Source organism: Bubalus kerabau, chromosome 6 (assembly GCF_029407905.1).
Source record: "Bubalus kerabau isolate K-KA32 ecotype Philippines breed swamp buffalo chromosome 6, PCC_UOA_SB_1v2, whole genome shotgun sequence".
Lineage (NCBI taxonomy): Eukaryota > Metazoa > Chordata > Mammalia > Artiodactyla > Bovidae > Bubalus > Bubalus kerabau.
The window spans coordinates 17,392,123-17,413,620 of record NC_073629.1 but is presented as its reverse complement, the minus strand read 5'-3'; the positions used below and the strand labels follow the sequence as shown (position 1 = coordinate 17,413,620).

At 51.3% G+C, this 21,498-nt stretch overlaps 3 protein-coding genes across 6 annotated transcripts in view; all 3 read right to left on the bottom strand.

The window, feature by feature from the left end:
* Positions 1 to 15,582, bottom strand: part of S100A2 (S100 calcium binding protein A2) — a 41,963-nt gene extending 26,381 nt beyond the window's left edge. Inside the window, exon 1 of the mRNA XM_055584244.1 lies at positions 15,451 to 15,582. The gene's annotated coding sequence lies outside the window, so the exon portion shown is untranslated. The remainder of the gene's footprint in view (positions 1 to 15,450) is intronic.
* On the bottom strand, positions 8,928 to 16,040 carry S100A16 (S100 calcium binding protein A16). Of its 3 annotated transcripts, none has more exons than XM_055584250.1 (3): positions 15,824 to 16,040; positions 9,951 to 10,128; positions 8,928 to 9,669 (listed from the first exon to the last, which is right to left on the bottom strand). In XM_055584250.1, the coding sequence occupies exons 2-3, from the start codon at positions 10,101 to 10,103 to the stop codon at positions 9,511 to 9,513; spliced, it is 312 nt and encodes a 103-aa protein (XP_055440225.1). In that variant the 5' UTR covers positions 10,104 to 10,128; positions 15,824 to 16,040; the 3' UTR covers positions 8,928 to 9,510. The 3 variants fall into 3 exon arrangements, with proteins under 3 accessions (XP_055440225.1, XP_055440224.1, XP_055440226.1); XM_055584249.1 differs by lacking the exon at positions 15,824 to 16,040 and adding an exon at positions 15,451 to 15,590; XM_055584251.1 differs by lacking the exon at positions 15,824 to 16,040 and adding an exon at positions 14,895 to 15,015.
* A 641-nt stretch (positions 16,041 to 16,681) lies between these two features.
* S100A14 (S100 calcium binding protein A14) lies at positions 16,682 to 18,895 on the bottom strand. 2 transcript variants are annotated; one of them, XM_055584247.1, is made up of 4 exons: positions 18,737 to 18,895; positions 18,257 to 18,364; positions 17,674 to 17,820; positions 16,682 to 17,450 (listed from the first exon to the last, which is right to left on the bottom strand). In XM_055584247.1, the coding sequence occupies exons 2-4, from the start codon at positions 18,284 to 18,286 to the stop codon at positions 17,313 to 17,315; spliced, it is 315 nt and encodes a 104-aa protein (XP_055440222.1). In that variant the 5' UTR covers positions 18,287 to 18,364; positions 18,737 to 18,895; the 3' UTR covers positions 16,682 to 17,312. The 2 variants fall into 2 exon arrangements, with proteins under 2 accessions (XP_055440222.1, XP_055440223.1); XM_055584248.1 differs by having other exon boundaries at positions 18,779 to 18,801.
* Positions 18,896 to 21,498: the final 2,603 nt, after the last annotated feature.

Genomic DNA, 21,498 nt, shown 5'->3' with positions numbered 1-21,498 from the left:
ATGGGCTTAGTTGCTCCACGGCATGTGGAATCTTCTGGAACCAAGGATCAAATCCATGTCCCCCTGCACTGGCAGATGGATTCTTATCCAGTGCGCCACCAGGGAAGCCCTGCCTAAAGAATTTAGATAAAAGCCAAAACAAAGCTATCACCAAAGATATCTGCAAAGAATCTAGGCTAGGTGTGGTAGGGCAAGATCAGAGTCCACTCCTGTCCCATTGTCATGGCCCAGCAAACATTTATTTACCAAATATTTGCTTTTCCATCTCCGACTGAATTGTCTTCCTTCCCTCTGAAGTTCCAAACCACTGCTCCCTAAATTCCTCTTTTGTCTTTAGTTGAAGATGTTACTCAAAGTGAGGGTTTTGATTCTGGTGAGATACTAATATGCAGTTTTCCTGAGTCTTTTCCACATATACGTATTATTAAACTTCTGTTTGATTTTCTCCTGTTAATTGGTCTCATGTCAGTTTAATTCTTAGACCAGCCAGAAGAACCTAGGAGGGCAGAGGAAAATGTCTTCCTCCCCATCACTGGCTACAGCTGTGGAGAAGGTCAGTGAAATAAAGGATTGCACATGGAGGCCTTCGCCTAGATCTGTAAGTTTTGTTTGTTTTAAGGGACCTAGAGCAAATATTTTTTAATGTTTAAATTCAGAAAAGATTATGATTGGATGCTGTGCTATTTTCTGTACTTTTCTATATACATGAAATATTTCATCATTAAAATAGTAGAAAAAGAATATGAAAGGAGAGAGCGTCCATGAAGGGAAAGTAAGCCATAGACAAGGTAGAAAAAGTTGTTTAGCCTGAGATTTTCCCATGGAACTCGCATCGGCAGCAAATGGAGGAGCCATGTCTACAGGGTACAGAGAGAAAAAATGTAGGACCTGAGAATTTTATGCCCTGCCAAGCAGCAAGTCTCAAGCTGAAAGAACTCAGGAAATGCAGAAGCCAAGAGCCCTTTGAAATCCAATCAACCAAATAATTACTCAAATAAAGGATGCTGAAATGAAGCCAGGCTTAAAGGTCTGTTTGTAAGTGCTGAATTCATAGAACGAAAACTAAACTTGCCTTGGAAATCGTGGTTACAAAACAGAATATAAATATTGTACATGTCAACATTTTAAAATTAACTAATATAACTCTTAGCAATTGGTAGATTGGGAGGGGGGAAATGGAAGTAAGCATAAATATACTGTTTTCCTCATCCTTCTGGTAGGTGATGAGGAGTTGTTTTTTTATCTCTTTTACACATTAATATTTCTCATAATAAAAAATAATTTACCTGAAATTCAATAATTTGTTCATTTTCCCACTGCTGCTTGTCCCTTTTATCTACAAGCAAAACTTAAAATATCTTCTTTTATTATAAATAACATGTACTGTGGTCCCATTTTTATAACTTTTTCTTCTGTAATCTATCAGTCTCTCTAGCTATCTGAACTGATAAGAGAGAGCGCCAAATGGTATTCAACAAATGGTTAATGCTCATTTCTGAACAGTGGGATAGTGATTAATTTTTCTTTCTTCTCTGTACCTTGCTTCTTAATTTATTGTTCTTGTTGCTGCTACTGATGGATATGGGTCATGGGCATTTCTTTAGAAGGAGAAAAGATGACCTTGGCAGTTACTTCAAGAATGAATTGAAGCAGGATTTGTGGGAAGCAGAGAAGACTGGCCCTTGCAGTGACAGGGAGATAGTGATGGCTTTGAAATGATGGGAAGGGTGGTGGTTCAGGGGTTAAGACTCTGTGCTTTCATTGCATGGGGCAGGGGTTTGATCCCTGGTCAAGGAACTAAGATCCTGTATGTCACATGGCCAAAAGAAAATTTTTTTTAATTTTTAATTGAAAAATTAATGAGGTGATGGGAAGGGCATTATGGAGAGAAAGAAGTGAATATTTTGAGATTTATCTTTAAATAAAAGAACTTGTTGATCAATTAGGTATGGGGAGTAAGATGTAAGGAAGAACTCAGGAAGACTTCTGGATTTGACTTGAACATGTGCAGATGGTTCAGTTCAGTTCAGTTCAGTTGCTCAGTCGTGTCTGACTCTTTGCGACCCCATGAATCGCAGCAGGCCAGGCCTCCCTGTCCATCACCATCTCCCCCACCATTAATATGGGAGGTGGGGTTGAGGAAACGGATCACGAGGGAAAACCAAGAGTTTGTTGTTGGGCTTGGTCAGTTTCATGTACTGTGAGTCATCCACATGGAAGTTCACTTATTCAACAAATACTGTGTGTGTGTGTGTGTGTGTGTGCGCGCGTGCTCAGTTGTATCCGGCTCCTTGTGACCCCATGGACTATAGCCCTCCAGGCTCCTCTGTCCATGGGATTTCCCAAGCAAGAATACTGGAGAGTGGGACATGGAAGCAATCCAGATGTCCATCAGCAGATGAATGGATAAGAAAGCTGTGGTACATATACACAATGGAGTATTACTCAGCCATTAAAAAGAATACATTTGAATCAGTTCTAATGAGGTGGATGAAACTGGAGCCTATTATATAGAGTGAAGTAAGCCAGAAAGAAAAACATCAATATAGTATAATAACACATGTATATGGAATTTAGTAAGACGGTAACGATAACCCTGTATGCAAGACAGCAAAAGAGACACAGATGTATAGAACACTCTTTTGGACTCTGTGGGAGATGGTAAGGGTGGGATGATTTGGGAGAATGGCATTAAAACATGTATAATATCATATGTGAAATGAATCGCCAGTCCAGGTTTGATGCATGGTACAGGATGCTCGGGGCTGGTGCACTGGGATGACCCAGAGGGATGGTATGGAGAGGGAGGTGGAAGAGGGGTTCAGGAGGGGGAACACGTGTACACCCATGGAGGATTCATGTTGATGTATAGCAAAACCAATACAATATTGTAAAGTGAAAAAAAAAAATACTGGAGTGGGTTGCCATTTCCTTCTCCAGGGGATCTTCCCAACCCAGGGATTGAACCCAGTCTCTTGCATCTCCTGCATTTGCAGGCAGGTTCTTTACCACTGAGCCACCTGGGAAAACCCAACAAATATTAAGTACTTATTATGTGCTAGGCACTGGGGGACACTGTCATGAACAAGTGAGACAATGAAATCTTCCCTTGAGGTGCTTGCAATGAACAATGAAGAAAAAGTAAAAGCACGTGGAATTTTAGAGGTCATGAGTGCCATGAGGAAAAATAAAGCAGGCAGTGGGAAGAGGGTATACCAGCCTGTGGAGAGGTTCAATTTTAAATAAAGTGATCAGGAAGGTTCTATTGGAAGAGTGACATTGGACCAAAGACCTTAAGTAGATGCGGGAGATGCCACGTGACTATCTGGGGAAGAGAACTGTGCTCTAGTACTGAAAGAAGGGGTTGTGAAAACCTCTCCTTATAGGCAGACTTTCGATTGGTAACTGAACTGGGAGGGTTTGGGGGGACGTTTTGTAGGACTGAACCCCTAACTTGTAGGTCTGATGCTATTTCCTGGCAGATGGAAGTGTCAGAATTGAGCTGAGTTTAGGACACCCTGCTTGGTGACGTGGGGGAAAACTCACACTCTAAAATTGGAATTGGTGTCAGAATTGCAGATGCTCTTTAGACAGAACCTCTTCTCTTCTCATTTCACTCTCTACCCCTTGCAAGCTCATCCATGCCCAAAGCTTAGGTTTCTGTCTATATGTTTCTGCTTCTCAACCTGCCAATCCAGCCCTCTCCTCTGAACTCTGATATGTATATCCAACGACTCCTTTGACATTACTACATAAAACTAAACTTGCTGTATCCACACACCTACTCCCCCAAATCTAGGCCTCCTGCAGTTTTCCCTGTGGCAATAAATGGCACCACCATCCATCTGGTTTCATAAGTCAGAAATATCGGTCTCCTGGACACCTGCCTCTCCCTGGTCCATTATGTCCAATCCATCAAGACCTGATGATTCTACCCTCTAAATCTCTCACAAATGCATCTGCTTCTCACATCTCCCCACCACCCCTCTCCCCACAACTCACTGTTCTTCATCTCTGTTTTATTCTTCTTTACACACCATATGATTTCCTTGTTTGCTTGCTGCTCATGTATCTCCACCTGACTAGACTCCAAGCTCCCCAGAGATAGAATACTGCCCGGCAGGTAATGAGCACTAAACAAGCACATGCTGATTGGGGTAAATGAGCCTGCATGCTCACTCTCTCTACCGGAGGTCAGGAGACAGTCATAGTTGAGAGCCGAAGCTCCCAAATCAGACTGCCTGGGCCCCACCGCTTATCAGTCGTATGATCTCTGGTAAGTTATGCAACTTCTCTGTGCCTCGGTTTCCTCACCTGTCAAATGGGGATAACAGAAGTACTTACTTCATTGGGTTCTGGGGATTAGGGATTTAATATGTGTGAAACACTCAGAACAGTGCCTGTATAGAGTACGTTTGTTTGTTTAGTTGCTAAGTCGTGTCTAATCCAACTCTTTGCAATGCTATGGACTGCAGCCCACCAGGTTCCTCTGTCCACGGGATTTCCCAGAAAGAATAGGGGAATTAGGTGTTATTTCATTCTCTGGGGGATCTTTCTGACCCAGGGATCAAACCCGCATCTCCTGCATTAGGCAGATGGATTCTTAACCACTGAGTCACCCGTTGTTCAGTCATCCAGTTGTGTCTGACTCTTTGTGACCCCATGGACTGCAGCAGGCCAGGCTTCCTTGTCCTTCACTGGAGAAAACCAGAGAGCCACCAGAGAAACCTCGTATAGAGTAAGTACTCAGTAACAGTTAACTATTTGTTAAAGTATCTCTTCACTGGTCTCCCTGCCCCTACTTTACCCCTTCTCTTAATCTTTTCCATGTGGCAAAATAAGTGAAATTTTTCAAAATGCAAATCTGGGCACATCACACACCCAAGTGCGCGCGCATGCACGCGCGCGCACACACACACACACACGCTCACATTGCTGAAAGAAACCATTCAGTGGCTGTCAATCCTGAACATGCCCCTGAGGGAACTCTCCAGCCTCATCTTGTAATTGGGCTTTAGCCACACGCACTTTCCCTCAGTAAAAAGGAGCTTCCTGCCACAGAAACTTTGCATATGATGATCTATTTGGGTAGCACTTCTTCCCCTCAACTTTACTTTCACAATCTTCCCCTTGCCTGGATAACTTTTGCTCATCTTTTAAATCTAAAGAGTCACTTCCACAAGGACACTCCCCACTCCCAGACTAAATCAGGTTTCTTTGTTTAAAAATACTATAGGGAATTCCCTATGGTCCAGTGTTTGGAATTCCTATGGTCCAGTGTTTGGAATTCCCTATGGTCCAGTGTTTGGAATTCCCTATGGTCCAGTGTTTAGGACTCCGTGCTTTCACTATCATGACCCAGGTTTGATCCCTGATCCAGGAACTAAGGTCCCACAAGAGGCCTGATGTAGGAAAAAAAAATTTTTTTTGCTGTAAATATGATCCCTTGGCAGTTGACCTCAGTTTGTAATCATCCACTTGTTTGTGTGATTGCATGGTTATTTGTTGTCTTCTCTAAACTGAAAGTCCCATAAAATCAGGAAACATATTTTTCCTTCTCTTTTTACTGCACCATCTACTGTGCCTGGCACATACTATATTCATTTTTTTAATTTATTTTTTTGGCCGCACTGCCGGGATGGAACACACGCTCCTTATACTCCTTACAGTGGAAGCTCAAATTCTTAACAACTGGACCAGGGAAGACCCCAAAGTACTATGCTCTGAATGAGTAAATGAATAAACAAATGAATGTGTCCTCAGCAGAAGCAACCACAACCACCACCCAGGGCCTGTAAGGGGCTTAAATGCTTCATAATCACTGGGGCCAAGACACAGACACAGCCTCTGACCTTTGGGCAGTCCACACAGAGTTAGGAATAGCAGGGGCCTGAGCGGCAGGTCCGCTGGTCAGATCAGCAATGTGTCTTTAACTAAGTCATGTCACTTCTCTGAGCCTCGATATCTTCATCTATAAAATGTGGATTATGATTCCTGTCTCATAGGGCTGCCAGGAGGACCACAAGAGCCTTGGATGAGAAAAGTTTTTTTAAACTTTTAACACTGGACTTACAGAAAGGACTGCTTTGTTTTCTGAAAGGGACTTTACTAGGAATAGAAATGGAACAGAAAATCAAAATGTATAGGAAATACAAAAGCTGACCCAGGTGGTTTTAGGGTTCTTACCCTAATGTGGGAAGATAAGCCAGGTTCTCGCCTTGTAGAATGACGAGCCTGGAGACAGATGGGTTTGATGGGCACAATTTATTGGGTACCCACCCCCTTAGTCCCAATAGCTTAGATACTAGGGCAGGCCAGTGTGAGACCCCAGACAGAGGGACCCTTCTCAGCTCCACTGTGGAACCCCCACAGGAGCCTGTTTCTGGGCCCCATCCCCCTGGTCTGCTCAGGCCCTGCTCACGCCATCTGGTCCCTGACTCCTGGGTGAGGGAGAAAGCCTGGCCCTTTGCTGGCCCCAACAGTCCCCAGGGAGGCCTCCAGCTGAGCTGCCTGACCTCAAAGTGGCTGCTTTTGTTCCTTTGGGGCCTCTCTGGCTCCAGGCCCTGGAGCTCAAGCAGTGACTGTTGGTAAGCTTCTCTGACCTCCACTGAAGCTCAGCGTCATCGCCAGTGCTCTAGGGTTACACTTAGAACCCTCTAGAAATAAGCCGCTAACTGGGGTCACACATCTGCTCATTTCCCACCTGCTGTTCTAAACTCTTGATGGGTAAAGTGTTGGTCTCCAGGCACAAACCAGGGACAGTGAAGGGAGCTCTATTCTGAGTTGCCTCCAGGATCTTTCATGGCATCCTCACACCTTAGGCTTTAAGGAACTACCACATCATGTCCTTGGCAAAAGGCTTGTACACAGAAAACTACAAAAGATTGCTGAAAGAAATTAAGGAAGTGACAAATAAAGGGAAAGACATCCCAGATTCATGGATTGGAAGGCTTAATATAGTTTAATGTTCATACTATCCAAAGTGACCTAGAGATTAAATGAAATCCCTATCAAAATCCCAATGGCATTTTTTTTCAGAAATTGAAAAAAACTATCCTAAAATTCATATGGAATCGCAAAGGACCCCAAGTAGTCAAAACAATCTTGAGAAAGAAGAATAAAGCTGGAGGCCTCACACATCCTGATTTCAAAACACATTACAAAGCTACAGTAATCCAAACAGTATGGACAGGCAAAAAGACAGACATACAGGCCAATGGGCCAGAATGGAGAGCCCAAAACTACACCCTCACATATTTGATTGAATGATTTTCAATAAGGATATCAACACCACACAATGGGAAAGTGATAGTCTCTTAAATGGTATTAGGAAAACTGGATATTCATAGGGAGAAGGCAATGGCACCCCACTCCAGTACTGTTGCCCAGGAAATTCCATGGATGGAGGAGCCTGGTAGGCTGCAGTCCACGGGGTCACTAAGAGTCAGACACGACTGAGCCACTTCACTTTCACTTTCCACTTTCATGCACTGGAGAAGGAAATGGCAACCCACTCCAGTGTTCTTGCCTAGAGAATCCCATGGATGGAGAAGCCTGGTAGGCTGCAGTCCATGGGGTCGCACAGAGTCAGACACGACTGAACCGACGCAGCAGCAGCAGCAGGATATTCATATACAAAGGAATGAATCTGGACCCTTACCTTACACCATATACAAAAATTAACTCAAATGGGAACCTAAACATAGACCTGAAACTATAAAACTCATAGAAGAAAACTTAGGGAGACATCCTCATGACATTGTAACAAGCAAATATTCCTTGACATCAAATACTTTGGCCACCTGATGCAAAAAACTGACTCATTGGAAAAGACCCTGATGCTGGGAAAGACTGAAGGCAGGAGAAGGGGATGACAGAGGATGAGATGGTTGAATGGCATTGCCGACTTGATGGACGTGAGTTTGAGCAAGCTCAGGGAGTTGGTGATGGACAGGGAAGTCTGGTGTGCTGCAGTCCACGGGGTCGCAAAGAGTAAGTCAGACATGATGGAGTGACTATGGATGGCATCACTGACTCGATGGACGTGAGTCTGAGTGAACTCCGGGAGTTGGTAATGGACAGGGAGGCCTGGCGTGCTGCGATTCATGGGGTCGCAAAGAGTTGGACACGACTGAGCGACTGAACTGAACTGAACTGATGACACCAAAAAAAAGTAACAAAAAGCAAAAAAAAAAAAAAAAGAAACCAAGTAACAAATAGACAAATGACACCATATTAAACATATAGTTTGACTGCAAGCTCATACTGATGCAGGTCACTTTTAGAAGGTTGAGGATCTGTAAAGGATTCCAATAAAACTGTAAAACTGTTTATGACCGTGCATCTTTTGAAAAACCTTAAACCTTGGGGTACACTTCCTGGAGTTGAAAACCACTGATCCAGACCCCTGCAGGCTAGAACTCCTGCCCTATTTCTCCTGGGGGCATGTGCTGTCTTTCCATGGCAGGGAAGAAACACAGAAGCTGTCATTGTCCCCCACATCAGGTGTAACGCCTAACTCTGCCTCCCACACCCCTCTTTCTTTGCACCCCACTTCCTCATCCCATAAATTTCTCTGTGTACTAGAATCATCTATGGATGAGAATTCAATATCTCAGTCCTACTCATGACTCAACATGAGAGTCGTGGCCCCTCTCTCCTGGAATTGCAGTAAGAACTAAATGGGATGCAGTGTGTGCCCAGAAGTTGAATATGAGTTGCGTTTGGGCTATGAGGGCCCAGAGGTAAGGACGTGTGACCTTGGCCCTTCAAGGAGGAGGGAAGAAGTTGCTGACCCATTGCTGACAGCACCTGCAGGGTCCCAGAGTCCTTCTTTCTTCCTCTGCCCTTGGGGTTCCTCATGAGATTCCCCCTTGCTGCTCCCTTGCCTTAGGGCCCCTGGCAAAGATCACCAAAGCCTGAGGAGGTTCCAAGGAGTGGAAAGGCTTTAATAAACATGACAAAGGGACTGGGTGAGGGGGAGGAAAACTCCAGATCAAGCCTTTTTCCCATTTCAGTGGCTGAAGAGGAGGGAGGGGGCTCGACCCTGTTCCCAGATGCAGAGGCAGCTGGAGGACAATCCCTGGAAGTCTCCTCTACCCAGCAGAGGGGCTGAGGGGAGGGCGAGAGAGAAGTCCTTGCTGATGCTGCCAGGAACCCCGGAGACCTGAAGCAGCAAGCTGACCTCTGAGGTCAGGAGAAGCCCGGAATCAGGCAGGAACATCAGAAGTCAGAAGGGTAGACGGACTGAACAGGTAGGGAAACTCTTGGGTCCCCATACAGCATTGTCACAGAGGGGCCCCAGGGTCCGCTGGCTCCAGGGACTGAGACCCACAGGGAGGCACCCCCAGACTGAGACACTCACAAAGGGGCCCTGACGTTTCCCCTCACCCTGTTCAGCTATGGTCCGAGGAGGGTCTAGAGGGAGCAGAGAGGATGGGCCTGGGTGGGCAGAGGAGGCTGAGGAGGAAGCCTAGGAAGGGCATTGGGGGAGGGACGGCGGGAGGGCCTCTAGCTGCTGCTCTGCTGCTCCTGCTGACGGATAAGGTTGGCGATAGGGCTAGTGATGCCGCCTATCAAGGTCCAGTACTCGTCAAAGCTGATGCGCCCGTCGTGGTTGGCATCCAGGTTCTGGATAAGCTTGTCAGCAGCCTTCCGGTTCCCCGTGTCCTGGGGGAGAATCAAGGATCAGCAGTGCTGATGTGGCAGCTCTACAGCGGCCCCAGGCAGGACCCCAGGCCTGGGCTGCTGCTGCCCTCGGAAAATGGGAACAGAGCCCTCACTGGCCCAGGCCTGGGCACGCTGAAGACAGAGGCCTGCGTGGAGCTGAGACCCTGGTTTGGGGGGACGGGACTCTGAAAGGACAGAGAAAGCGGTCGGGAAGGACACCCAGAGGGGACAGGGCTTTGGGGGCTGAGGAGGGCCAGGCCCCTGGGTCAGGGGAAGCTCACTGTCAGCATATGGTTGAGCTCTTTCTGAAGCATCTTCCGGAAGCTGCTCTTGCTGATCTTGTTCTTGACCAGGCTGTGCTTGGAGACGTATTTGTAGAAGTTTTCCACCAGGACGACCACCGCCTTCTCCAGCTCCGTGTAGGAGTCCGCCATCTCACTGCCTCACGCCTCACGGGGCCTGGGCGCCAGGATGAGGGGAGGAGAGGGCAGCTCACAGGCCACATCTCTGCCTAGGTCTCCCAGCCCCTGTCCTCCTGCTGGTCCCACCCCCTGGCCCCCAGCCCCCCATGCTGGCCGGCCAGACCCCAGACCTCGGGAGGAGGGAGGGAAAGGAGAACCCAAGAACCCAGGCTGAACATGGAGGTGGGCCTGGAATGAGAACTATGTGTCTCCTCTCATCCAGGTGATCTCCAGCTCAACCGCCTCAGCAGGTTTTCCAGGCCCTTCCCCAGCCCCAGGCACTGGGCTTGTCAGAGCCCCAGAGAGAAGAGAGGATCCGTGGGAAGACAGAGAGTGCCAGCACCCATCCCTCTGCCTTCTCCATACCCAGCCTACCCAGGGTCCCTGCCCCGGGAACAAGTATCAGCTAGAAACTCATAGGATGGGCCACGGGGGCTGGGGAGGGACAGGAGCCATGTCCCCCACCCCCTGGGTGGCCTGAGACCTGGCCCCAGGCAACAAAGCAGGAGGCAGACCTAGGATCTCCCTAATCCTTCAGCTGGGCTCCAGGACAGTACGTTCAGGGTCTCAGGCCATGGCTGTCCTTCTCTGGTTAAACAATATCCTGATCCACCAGGTCAGGCTTTGTGCAGGCCCCCACCCACCCCGGGCTAGCCTAACCTCCCGCATATCCACCTCGAAATATACAGCAGGATCTAAGGACCACCCCCCCACCACATTACCTAAGGAGGAGCCAGGCCTGGTCCTGCCCCAGCTGGAGACAGCTGGAGATGGAGCCTCCGAAGCCAGCCAGAGGCTACACACGTCACCCCCTCGCCCCAGGACAAAAGGCACTCACATTCCAAGCGGATACAGCCAACAGAATAACAGGATATGAGGGGAGCAGGCGGATCTACTCTGTGAGTCACCACCCATGCCCGGAGCCCCCCCAAGTGAACCCTGGCAAATGAGCCTTCCCTCCCACCCCCAAGCCCAAGGATGAGTTGCAGCCGCCTTGCCCGTTGGTCCTGGCTCTGGACAGTGGACACCGTTATCAGGGCATCCCGTGATTCGCTTTGGAAGGGAGGTCCGCTTCCCCAGCCCACCACAGCTCCCACCCCTGCCACCTGCTCTCCCTTCATCCCTCTTCCTGGGCCCTTTACCCTGCCCTCTCCACCTAGCTGAAGCCTGCCCAAACCCCACCTCCTGGGGGAGGTTGCCCTGGCCCTTGCCGTCAGTACCCCCCTCCCCTGACTCCCATAGACTCTCAGCCGCTGTCGGCTGGGCCCACTAGCTAGTATGGCTGCAATCTCTTCTAGGATCTTCTCTCCTCAGACACCAGACATTCCTTGACGCAAGGATGGTGTTTCTTACATGCAGCCACTGCGTTTCCTGAACCAAACAATAGGACATGGAGACTTGGGGACCACTTTTTAAAACCCAAGATATACAACCATCTCTGCATCTCCCCTGGCCCACATGACCTGGTCAATGCCTTGCTCAAGGTAGAGGTTTTATAAATATTTCACCTCCTTCCAGCCCTGACACTAGGCAGCCAAGGTCCCTGACCACCCTTCTAAGATGTCTCTTCTATGAAACTTCTTCTAAAGGAAGGGTGAGATTCAGAAGGACAAAGCCAGGATGCAGGAAGGAAGGAGAGTTGAGAGGGAGAGGGGTCAGGCTGAGGCGACTCTAACCAGGAATTCTCCCCTTCTCTCCCCTGCCTCGTCCACCTGACCATCTGGCCTGTGGCCAGAAGGATGAAATAAGGAACCAGAAATATAGGAAACCCTACTCTTTTTCTAGTGAAAGTGAAAAATGAAAGTGTTAGTCGCTCAGTTGTGCGCAACTCTTTGCAACCCCCGTGGACTGCATATAGCCCTCCAAGCTCCTCTGTCCATGGAATTCTCCAGGTAAGAATACTGGAGTGGGTTGACATTCCCTTCTCCAGGGGATCTATCTTCCTGAGCCAGGTCTCCCGCACTGCAGGCGGATTCTTTTCTCTCTGAGCCACCAGGGAAGTCCTCTTTCTTTATTGTGTGTAATTGTGTGGTTCAATGTTCACACCTTTGTGAGACTTTCATACAAACGCTCTAACATTCACAAATGAAGACAAAAGTGTTTCAGTCCGTGAACCGTCTGCCTTCCTGCCCCCGGATGCGGAATGGGCCACGCCTCTGACCAGTATTCCTGAGGATTCCTGAAGCTGCACTCATGTCAGCAAGAATTTTATCAACTACTCCCAACTAACCTTGGGAGTGGGAGAAAGTTCAGAGAACCCCTGACTTTACTCATCCCAGACCTTGTTCCCCAAATGAGGAATCCTGAGGGAAATAGGAATAGGAAAGGGAGGGACTCCCCTGGTGGTAGGATGGATGAGAATCTGCCCACCAATGACATGGGTTTGATCACTGTTCCAAGAAGACTCCACCTGTAGCAGAACAACAAAGCCCAGGGACACGACTACCGAGCCTGCGCGCTCTAGAGCCTGAGCCGCAACTACTGACGCTCTCGTGCCTGCAGCCTGTGCTCCATAGCAAGAGAAGCCCCCACAATGAAACCTGAACAGCGCAACTAGAGAGTGGTTTGCACTCACCCCAACTAGAGAAAGCCCATGCACATCAACAAAGACCCAGTGCAACCATAAGTAAATAAATAAACAATTAAAATAAAAAAGGAGAGCAAAGGGAAAGAAATGGGTTTGGGGGCAATGTGCCACTGTCCCTCTCCCCCGCTGGTCACCCACTCCCCTCCCACCACCTGCCTTCTTGGAGCCCAGTCCTGCCCTTCCTTTTTACCATGTCTCATGGCACCCCACTCCAGTACTCTTGCCTGGAAAATCCCATGGGTGGAGGAGCCTGGTAGGCTGCAGTCTATGGGGTTGCAAAGAGTCAGACGCGACTGAGTGACTTCACTTTCACTTTTCACTTTCATGCATTGGAGGAGGAAATGGCAACCCACTCCAGTGTTCTTGCCTGGAGAATCCCAGGGACGAGGGAGCCTGGTAGGCTGCCGTCTCTGGGGTCGCACAGAGTCAGACACGACTGAAGCAACTTAGCAGTAGCAGCAGCAGCCTCTACCTGGCAAGACATAGGTGAGCTCCCAGGAGACATCTCAGCACCTCCTGTCAAGTGCACAGTCACCCAGAGAGGTGGGCTTCAGATCCCAGGCTTCCCAAAATTCCCCACCCCACCTTCTTGTCAACCGGACAACTCCGGAGATAAAAAAATGCTCTTCTTTTTTCTGAAGGAAAGATATCAGAGGCTAATAGTCAGGTGTCATCACCTCCCTCCCCTGGGGGCCAGGAGACAGGCCCTCACTACACCCAAGCCAAGGCCACCTGCCCCTCCTGCCTACCAGGCCAGAGGGTCCCCAGACAAGGGGCTGGGGGGAAGGGAGGTGGTGGGCCTTCCCCTCAGCCCCTCCCTGGGAAGGGCGGGGCAGGAGGTAACAAGTGCGCTGACTTTCCTCTAAGCAGATCCTGTGCTGAGAGTGATGGGGGAGCTGGACTGTATACTACAGCCTTCAGAAAAAGCAGAAATAGAAGACTCATCCTGCAAAGGACCCTCTCAGCTGGGGCCCCGACCGCCGGCAAAGTTCTTATTGTCTTCACCTTGGCTGATTCATCATTGAGCAACTGAGAGGCCCCCACCCCCACCCCGCCCACCTCAGCCCAGCTTGCTGACTTCTCCAAAAGCTCAAATTGCCTTGACACCACCTTCCTGGGTCTCAGTCACTCCAGCCCCACCCTGTCCCCCCCAGGCACTGGGCCCCACCCCTCCAAGGGCCTCTTCTTCACCCCCTCATCTGTTTAACTCCCCAGTCCCCTTCCACATGGAGCCCACACCCTCTAAAACCCACCTTTTCTTCCCCACTCCACACATACTTCTTGAGACTTAAATTGTTCCCAAGTATTGGGATATGTCCCTGGACTCCTATCCCTCCTAGTCATCTCCGCTCTAGAGCCTAGTCCACCCTCAAGCTTAAATTTGGCATTCTCTGCATCCCTTCCATTGACCTCACTCCTGTATCCACCATTCATTTGCTTACTCATTCATTCATTGACTCATTCATTCACTCATTCATTTCTTTCTTAATTCACTCATTTGCCCCAGCTGTCTGCAAAGCACAGGAAGGCAAAATTTACCACCAGGCTGTTAATGCTTTGCTCTATATGCAAGGCTGTTCCAAACTACTTCTCCAGCCTCTACAACTCCACTCTCTGTCCCCCCTCCTCTAGCTCTTTTCCCAGTCCCAGAATATCTCAAATAGGTGTCCCTGCCTCACCCCTCCTCACCCTCACAGAACTCACAGCACCTAATACACAAATATACATAATCATAATAAGCAAGGAATTCTGCCATTTCTGATCCTCTCTGCTTGGGTGACCCATCTACTTTCCAAACGCTTCTGCTTTGAGAGTGTGTAGCTGGAGGAAGAAACCTGTTTATCTGAATTTTTTTTCCAGACAAGTTACGCTGGAGGAGCTTGCTGTGGACACACACATACCGCTGCACTTGGCCTCACCAACACCCAGCCGGCGCCTCTCTAGCCGAAGGGGAAAGTGTGAGCCCTGCTCCCCAGCACTCCGGGGCTCCATCTCCCAGCATCCCTGCCCCCACCGCCACCCTCCTGGGCAGGGCAGGGCAGGGGAATTCTCCATAGGGCCGGTGGCTCCACCGAGCAAAGCAAGTCAAGCCTGAACCTGCCTGGGTCCTGAAGTAGAGGAGAAGCTGCCCAGTTTCCCAGCCCCTCTCCTAGAACTCAGGCTCCAGGGGGCCTCACCCAGGTTTCTCCTGGTCTCAGAGCACTGGGACCTGCTGGAGTCAGAGCTACAGAGAGGCCACCCAGGAGCTGCTTCCCCTCGTCAGGCTGCTCTCAGACCCCCTGGGCCCTTGCTGGCTCCTCCTGGACTTCATCACCTGTTCCAGAACACAGGCCTCAGAGCCCAGCGAGGCCTGTGTCCAGGGTCTGGCTATTCCCCAACCCCCACCAACACACATCTGCCCTGAACTCTGAGTGAAAATCGGAGCAAAGCTTCTCAACACTTTACCCGGTGGCCCAACCGGGGGAGAGGATCCCAGGCAGCTGCTGGGCTGGGGAAGGGGGTCTCACCACTGCATCCACTCCTCTGAAGCCCTCTCCAGCCCCCGACCCCACTAGAAAGCTCCATTCCCAAACTGGGTTTGGGGGAAAGTTAACAATTAATGAAACCTTCCTGCTCAGTCTCTGCAGGGCCCCTCTCCTCAGGCCCCCTTCACCGCCCCTTGTCCCGGCCTCCCAAGCCTGCGAGGCCCCTCCGGCAGCCCCAGACCTCCCAGGATGGGCCTGAGGTGCTCACCTGCCTTCTCGGTCCACTTCCTCTCCTGCAGGGCTCTGGGGCCTGGGCTCTGGCACTGCCAAGCAGCTCCCCACGCTCAGCCCAGCCAGGACTCCTCCCCGCTGCACTCCCAGATTCTGTCCCACTCCCTCCCGGCCCTGCCCGGCGGAGCTGGCTCGGTGGGGAGGTAGTCACTGAACTCCCTCTCGACTGGGCCCTGGGGTTGGGCCCTTGTTAAAGGGATACACACCTTTTTTAACATCCTTCCGCCCCCACCCAAGAGGGAGTGGTAGAGGTAGCACTCCCCCAACCCCACCCTCCTCGTCCCCCAGGCTCTGAGCAGAATTTACAACTTCGAGAAAGGAAGGGAAGGACAGTCACCTGCCCTACTCACCTGGGGTCACTGGGAGCCCAGTTTCAGCGGCCCCTAACAGACATGTTCAGTTAGCATTCCAGGCCAGCCTGGCTGGCCACAGAAAATATGACTGTTTGGGATTTCAAGAGTAATGCCCATTTCTGTCGGCTCCAGTCAGAAGGATCCAGAGATGTGGCTCCTGTCTTCCCCATTCAGTGCACCCATCCCTAAGACCTCATGTGCAACAGAGAATTCTTCTGAAAACGACCCCTCCATCCCTTTTTCTGAAATACCATAGGAAACTGGCCAGGGATGTCCCAGAGGCAAAAGCTGACTCCAGGAGGGCCCCATCCCCCCCCCCGCGCCCCCCCTTCCAGTGACTTCAGCTCCCTGGGCTCTCACTCTGCGTCAGCCTCTCTGTTGAGTAGTCACATCACATGTCCTATCCCATTTTTACAGATGAGGAAACTGATACTCTGAGATGATGCCCATAGTAAGTGGCAGAGCTGAGATTCAACCCCAGGTCGGTCAGGGTCAGCCCGTTTCGCAGCCTCACGGCTCCCTCGCTGCTAGTCATGCAGGCCCCAGCACACCTGGGTTCATGTCCTTCTCCCCACATGTGCATACATGCCCCGCTCTCCTGCCAGAAGGCCAGGCCACTGGCAAAGTACAGCTTGATCCTCAGAAAGGACCAGGTCTCCCACCTTTTAGGCCTGGTGCCCTCCTCAACCCAAATTCACAGGAGAGTGTGAGTCCCCCCAGTCACTTCCGCTGCCAACCACTGCACCTCCACATGAACCCTGCCACCCAATGACTCTGCTATTCACCCGCACTCACCCCAACTCCTTCTTACCCATGGACCCTTGGGATGGGAGGTAGACCAATCAAGACAACATCTTTCATTTTTTCCATTTTTTTATTAATCAAATGATACAAAACAACCATCATCCTGTAAATGCCCAAGCGCCCAGCTGGTCCTCTCACTCCCAAGTCCCCGTCCTCAGCCTCTCCCCAAGCCTGCTCTTTCTCCCTTCCCCTTTCCTAAGCCAGGGAGACAGGGTCCTGAGAGGAGGCTGAAGCAGAACTAGGGACAGGGAGGGAAAGCACTGGACAGTTTGGGTTGGGGAAGAGATTAGGAGGGGTAGTTTCATAGAGACCCTTCTTAGTACCAAATGTCCATCCCTATTGCCATACCCTCCAAATCATTTCCCACAGCTCAGCTCCTCTCTGCCCTTCCCCACTACTAAATGATGTGGCCCTTACACCATCCTCAACCCTCCAGCAGCCTTCCACATATGTCCCTGGCCCCAACGACTCCCCAAGCCTCCCCTTGGTGGGGACCCCTGGACTCATAAGCTCCACAGGGATGAAGTGCACAGAGGCCCCAGAAGGGCCATTATGAACCTGAACCCTGCAGAGATGAGCCAGATGGGGCTGGGGAATAGTGTTGGGGTGATGGAGAGAGGTGTTTAAGGTCCCCTTTCCCCAGCATCCCACCCGACCCATCCAGAATTCCAGGGGAAGGTTTTCAGCTCCCCTGGACAGCATTCTCCAGCTTCACACTCTTGGCTGCTTCTCCAATCAGCTCCCAGAAGCTCCCGAACTCCAGTTTAGAGTCGTTACAGTTGCCCAAGTTGGCAATTTTCTCTTCCAGCCCACAGTTGCTCTGCAAGGAGGGAAGACACCACAGCTCAGACAAGCAGTACCTTCCAACCTTCCCACCACACCCTGCCCAGGGGCAGGAAGCAGGACCTGAGCCTGCCTGGCATTGACAGAGGAAGGGCTAGGGGTTTGCCAGTGCCAGGGGCTGTGGCAGCGTGGGTGGGGTCTTGGAGCACTTGCTTGGGAAGTCAGGGTACTGCCTGGGGCGGGGTTCACTCTCTCAGTACCGGCATGAGGTGGGGCAGCTGCTGGGTGACCAGGTCCCGGAGCTCGGAGGGAGTCAGTGTCTCCTTCCCACCCTCCACCGAATACTGGTGGAAATTCTTGATCAGGGTCTCAATGGCCCTCTCCACATCACTGAGTTCCTGGGCATCCTGAGGACAAGGGACATCACCCATGTTAGGGAGGCCTCACCCACCCTATGACAGCCTGCTTCCCCAGGAGCCCGACAGAGCCAACAGAGTAAGACAGCTGACAGGCCCATGGGCCCTCGCCCACCCCAAAGCCCAGCATCCAGCACCCTTTGCCTCCACTGTCCTCTGCCCTCAGCCACGGGTTGGGCAAGGCTTCCTCCCCGCCTCCCCCAGCCTCCAGGCAGGGCAGGTCCTAGCATGAGGCCCAAGCATCCTCTTCAGGGGGGCCCATCTTCATCACCCTGTGTGGGCACCAGAGAGGAGGTTCGGGTCTCACAGGCAGGGTCTGGAGTGCAGAGCAAGGCCAAGGTGAGGGGACAGAAGTCAGTGGGGGACACAGACCCTCAGGGTGAAGGAGAGGAGCGGAAACAGAAAGATCAGGAATGAATGGGCCCACCTCAGCGTTGGCTGACCGACACTGTCCCATGATGCTCGACGCGCTTGGCCCTGTGGTGAGAGTTTTGTCGTCCTACAGCAGGCCCCAGAGGAGCTGATGGCTCATGATCTGCTCAGAGGAGAGGGGCAGCTGAGCTAAGGGGAGAACTCAGCATTTCTTGCTCAACTATCCCCTTTGGCTGCACCCCAGATATTCTGTGCCTCATCCAGGGGGTCAGAGCCAACACCACATAAGCCCTTCCCTGCCTGGGCTCCAGGAGCTAAGGTCACAGCCCCAGGCCTACTATCTAGAGGCCTCTCCTCAGCCCCCCACTCCTGTTCTGTACACACACACACACACACACACACACACACACACACACACCAGCCTCCAGGGCCTGGTCCCCCAAACCTTCCCCAGCCAGACTATGCTAGGATAGGCTAAGCATGCCCTCTGAACCTGGTTCAGTCCATTTGGGTGAAAAGTCCTGGGTCTCCTTACCCGCTGGCAGCCTCTGAGACAGGACTGAAGAAGCCAGCTCACCTGAGCTCAGCTCTTATACCTGGGCGGAGAGAGGGGAGGCAGGGGGCTGGGCCTCCCAGCTCTAGCTGGGCCACCCAGCTCCAGCTGCCGCCTGGACTGTGAGCCTGCAGTAGGGGCTCCACCTCCTAGGGCCCCACCTCCATTGGCCACAGTTCCGGGAGCCCGCCCCGTCCTGGCCAAGAGGAGGGAATCGTGGAGAAGCTGGGTCTGGGATCCCCCTGGCCGCAGACCAGCAGGCAGAGTCCAGGGAAGAAAGGGGAGGAGAGGCTGCTGAGGGAGAGAGGGAAGACTTGGAAACACAGTGTCGTGAAGCCTGGGAGGAAAGGCCTGGAGGAAAAGTAAGACAGAGAAGCAGAGGGGCTCTGAGAGGCTCTGAGTCAACTACCAGGAAAGGAGAAGAGGCCGGTCAGGGCGAGTTTTGTGGCCTAGAGGGAATGAAGGACACGTGGCTTGAAAGATGTCCCCAGGGACCTCTCTGTCCTTTAAAGTGTCACACACACACACACTCCTTTCCCCTCAAGGCCAATTTAGATAGTGACACTCAAGCCTGCTGAGGTCCCAGACCCCAGCCTTCCCCAGTCCTGAGGGAAGAGACTTGGGTCAGGAGAAAAGAGCCAGAGAAGGGCAGCCTGGAGGAGGGAGCCGACTGAGGGTTGTCTGGGACTTCCTTTCAGTTCCCGGAGCAGCTAGCACGCAGGCTATCTGTCAGCTAACAATCTCTCCAAACTGGTTGGGCTAGCTGCTCCTCCCTCCCTCAGAATTCCGCATCTTCCCTGACCAGAGGCTGCATTGCAACCCCCTTCCTCCAAACACACAATCCAGCACCCACGACAACATCCAGGGAGCCTGGACAGGAGTTTGAGTTGGGGGGATTCAACCCAACCCCAGGGGCCCTCCTCAGCCCATGGGGAGGAAGAAGGCAGGGGAGTCAGTGTGATCAGGTGAAGCTCAGAGCTAGAGTCTCTAGGCTCCTTTCCTAAATTCTGAGGTCTAGGCATATCTCTCAGTGTCCCTCCCTCGTCTCTCTCCTTCCAGGGTTCCTCTGTACTTTTGCCCTCAATTGGGCTTCCCTGGTAGCTCAGGTGGTAAAGAATCTGCCTACAGCGCAGGAGCTGCTGCTATTGCTAAGTCGCTTCAGTCGTGTCCGACTCTGTGCGACCCCAGAGACGGCAGCCCACCAGGCTCCCTCGTCCCTGGGATTCTCCAGGCAAGAACACTGGAGTGGGTTGCCATTGCCTTCTCCAATGCATGAAAGCGAAAAGTGAAAGTGAAGTCGCTCAGTCGTGTCCGACCCTTAGCGACCCCATGGACTGCAGCCTACCAGGCTCCTCCTCCGTGGGACTTGCCAGGCAAGAGTACTGGAGTGGGGTGCCATTGCCTTCTTGGAGTGGGGTGCCATTTCCTTCTCGACAATGCAGGAGACCCTGGTTCAATTCCTGGGTTAGGAAGATCCCCTGGAGAAGGGATAGGCTACCCACTCCAATGTTCATGGGCTTCCTTGGTGGCTCAGACAGTAAAGACTCTGACTGCAATGCGGGAGACCTGGGTTCGATTCCTTGTTGGGAAGATCCCCTGGAAGAGGGCATGGCAACCCACTCCAGTATTCTTGCCTGGAGAATCTCATGGACAGAGGAGCCTTGGCGGGTACAGTCCATGGGGTCGCAAAGAGTTGGACATGACTGAGTGACTAAGCACACAGGGGTGTCTGTGTCTCAATGAGAGGACCCTTCCGGAAGTGTCTTATTCTTTTTTTTTTTTTCTTTTTGGCCGCACTCCGAGGTATGTGGGACCTTAGTTCCACAACCAGGGGTTGAACCCACATCTCCTGCATTGGAAGGTGGATTCTTAACCCCTGGACCACCAGGGAAGTCCCCAAAGTGTCTTATTCTGAGAATTCTTCTGAAAGGGTCTCAATCTGGGGACCCCTCTGAGGGTATTTCAATCGCAGTGTTTCTCCAAGAGTGCCTCAGCCCGAGGTCTCTAATATCTCAGTCTGGGCGTCCCTCTTAGGATATCTGTCTTGGGGGAGCCACTCTGGAATGTCTCAAATGGACCCTCAGAGCCCCAGCCTGGGGTTCCCTCTGAGGTTTCTCTGTCCAGGGGTACTTACAGGGCAAATCTCAATCTAGGACCCTTTTATGACGTGTGATGAGGAGACTGTCTTAGACTAAACGTTCCTCTGGACTCAGAGGCCTCAAATGATAGCCTCCTGACAGTAAGGCGGTGCCAGGCCCTGGAAGGCAGCACCTGCTGAGTTGCCCCACCCCTGCTCCCTCTGGTGGCGGATAGTGTAAACGGCATGCCTCTCCAGCCAAGAAGGATGAGAACAGGGTCCAGTGTACCCACTGAGAGACTATCTCAGTTCATCACAGAGGCTCTGGAATTTCAACCCAGTTTCATCTATTCTTTTTTTTTTTTATTTGGCTGCACCGGGTCTTAGTCGTGGTACGCGGGATCTTCGACCTTCACCTTGCAGGATCTTTAGTTACAGCATATGGGAGCTAGTTCCCCGACCAGAGACAAAACCCAGCTTCTCCACATTGGAAACGCGGAGTCTTGGCCACTCCACCGGGGAAGTTCCAGTTCCACCTATTCTTGTCTTTGTGACTTAACGTCTCCAAAATCTGTTTCCTCATCTTTGATACAGGACTTAAAAATAGTACTTCCCTCAACAGCCTGTGAGAATTAACTAATACAAGAAAATGCTCAGCACCATTCCT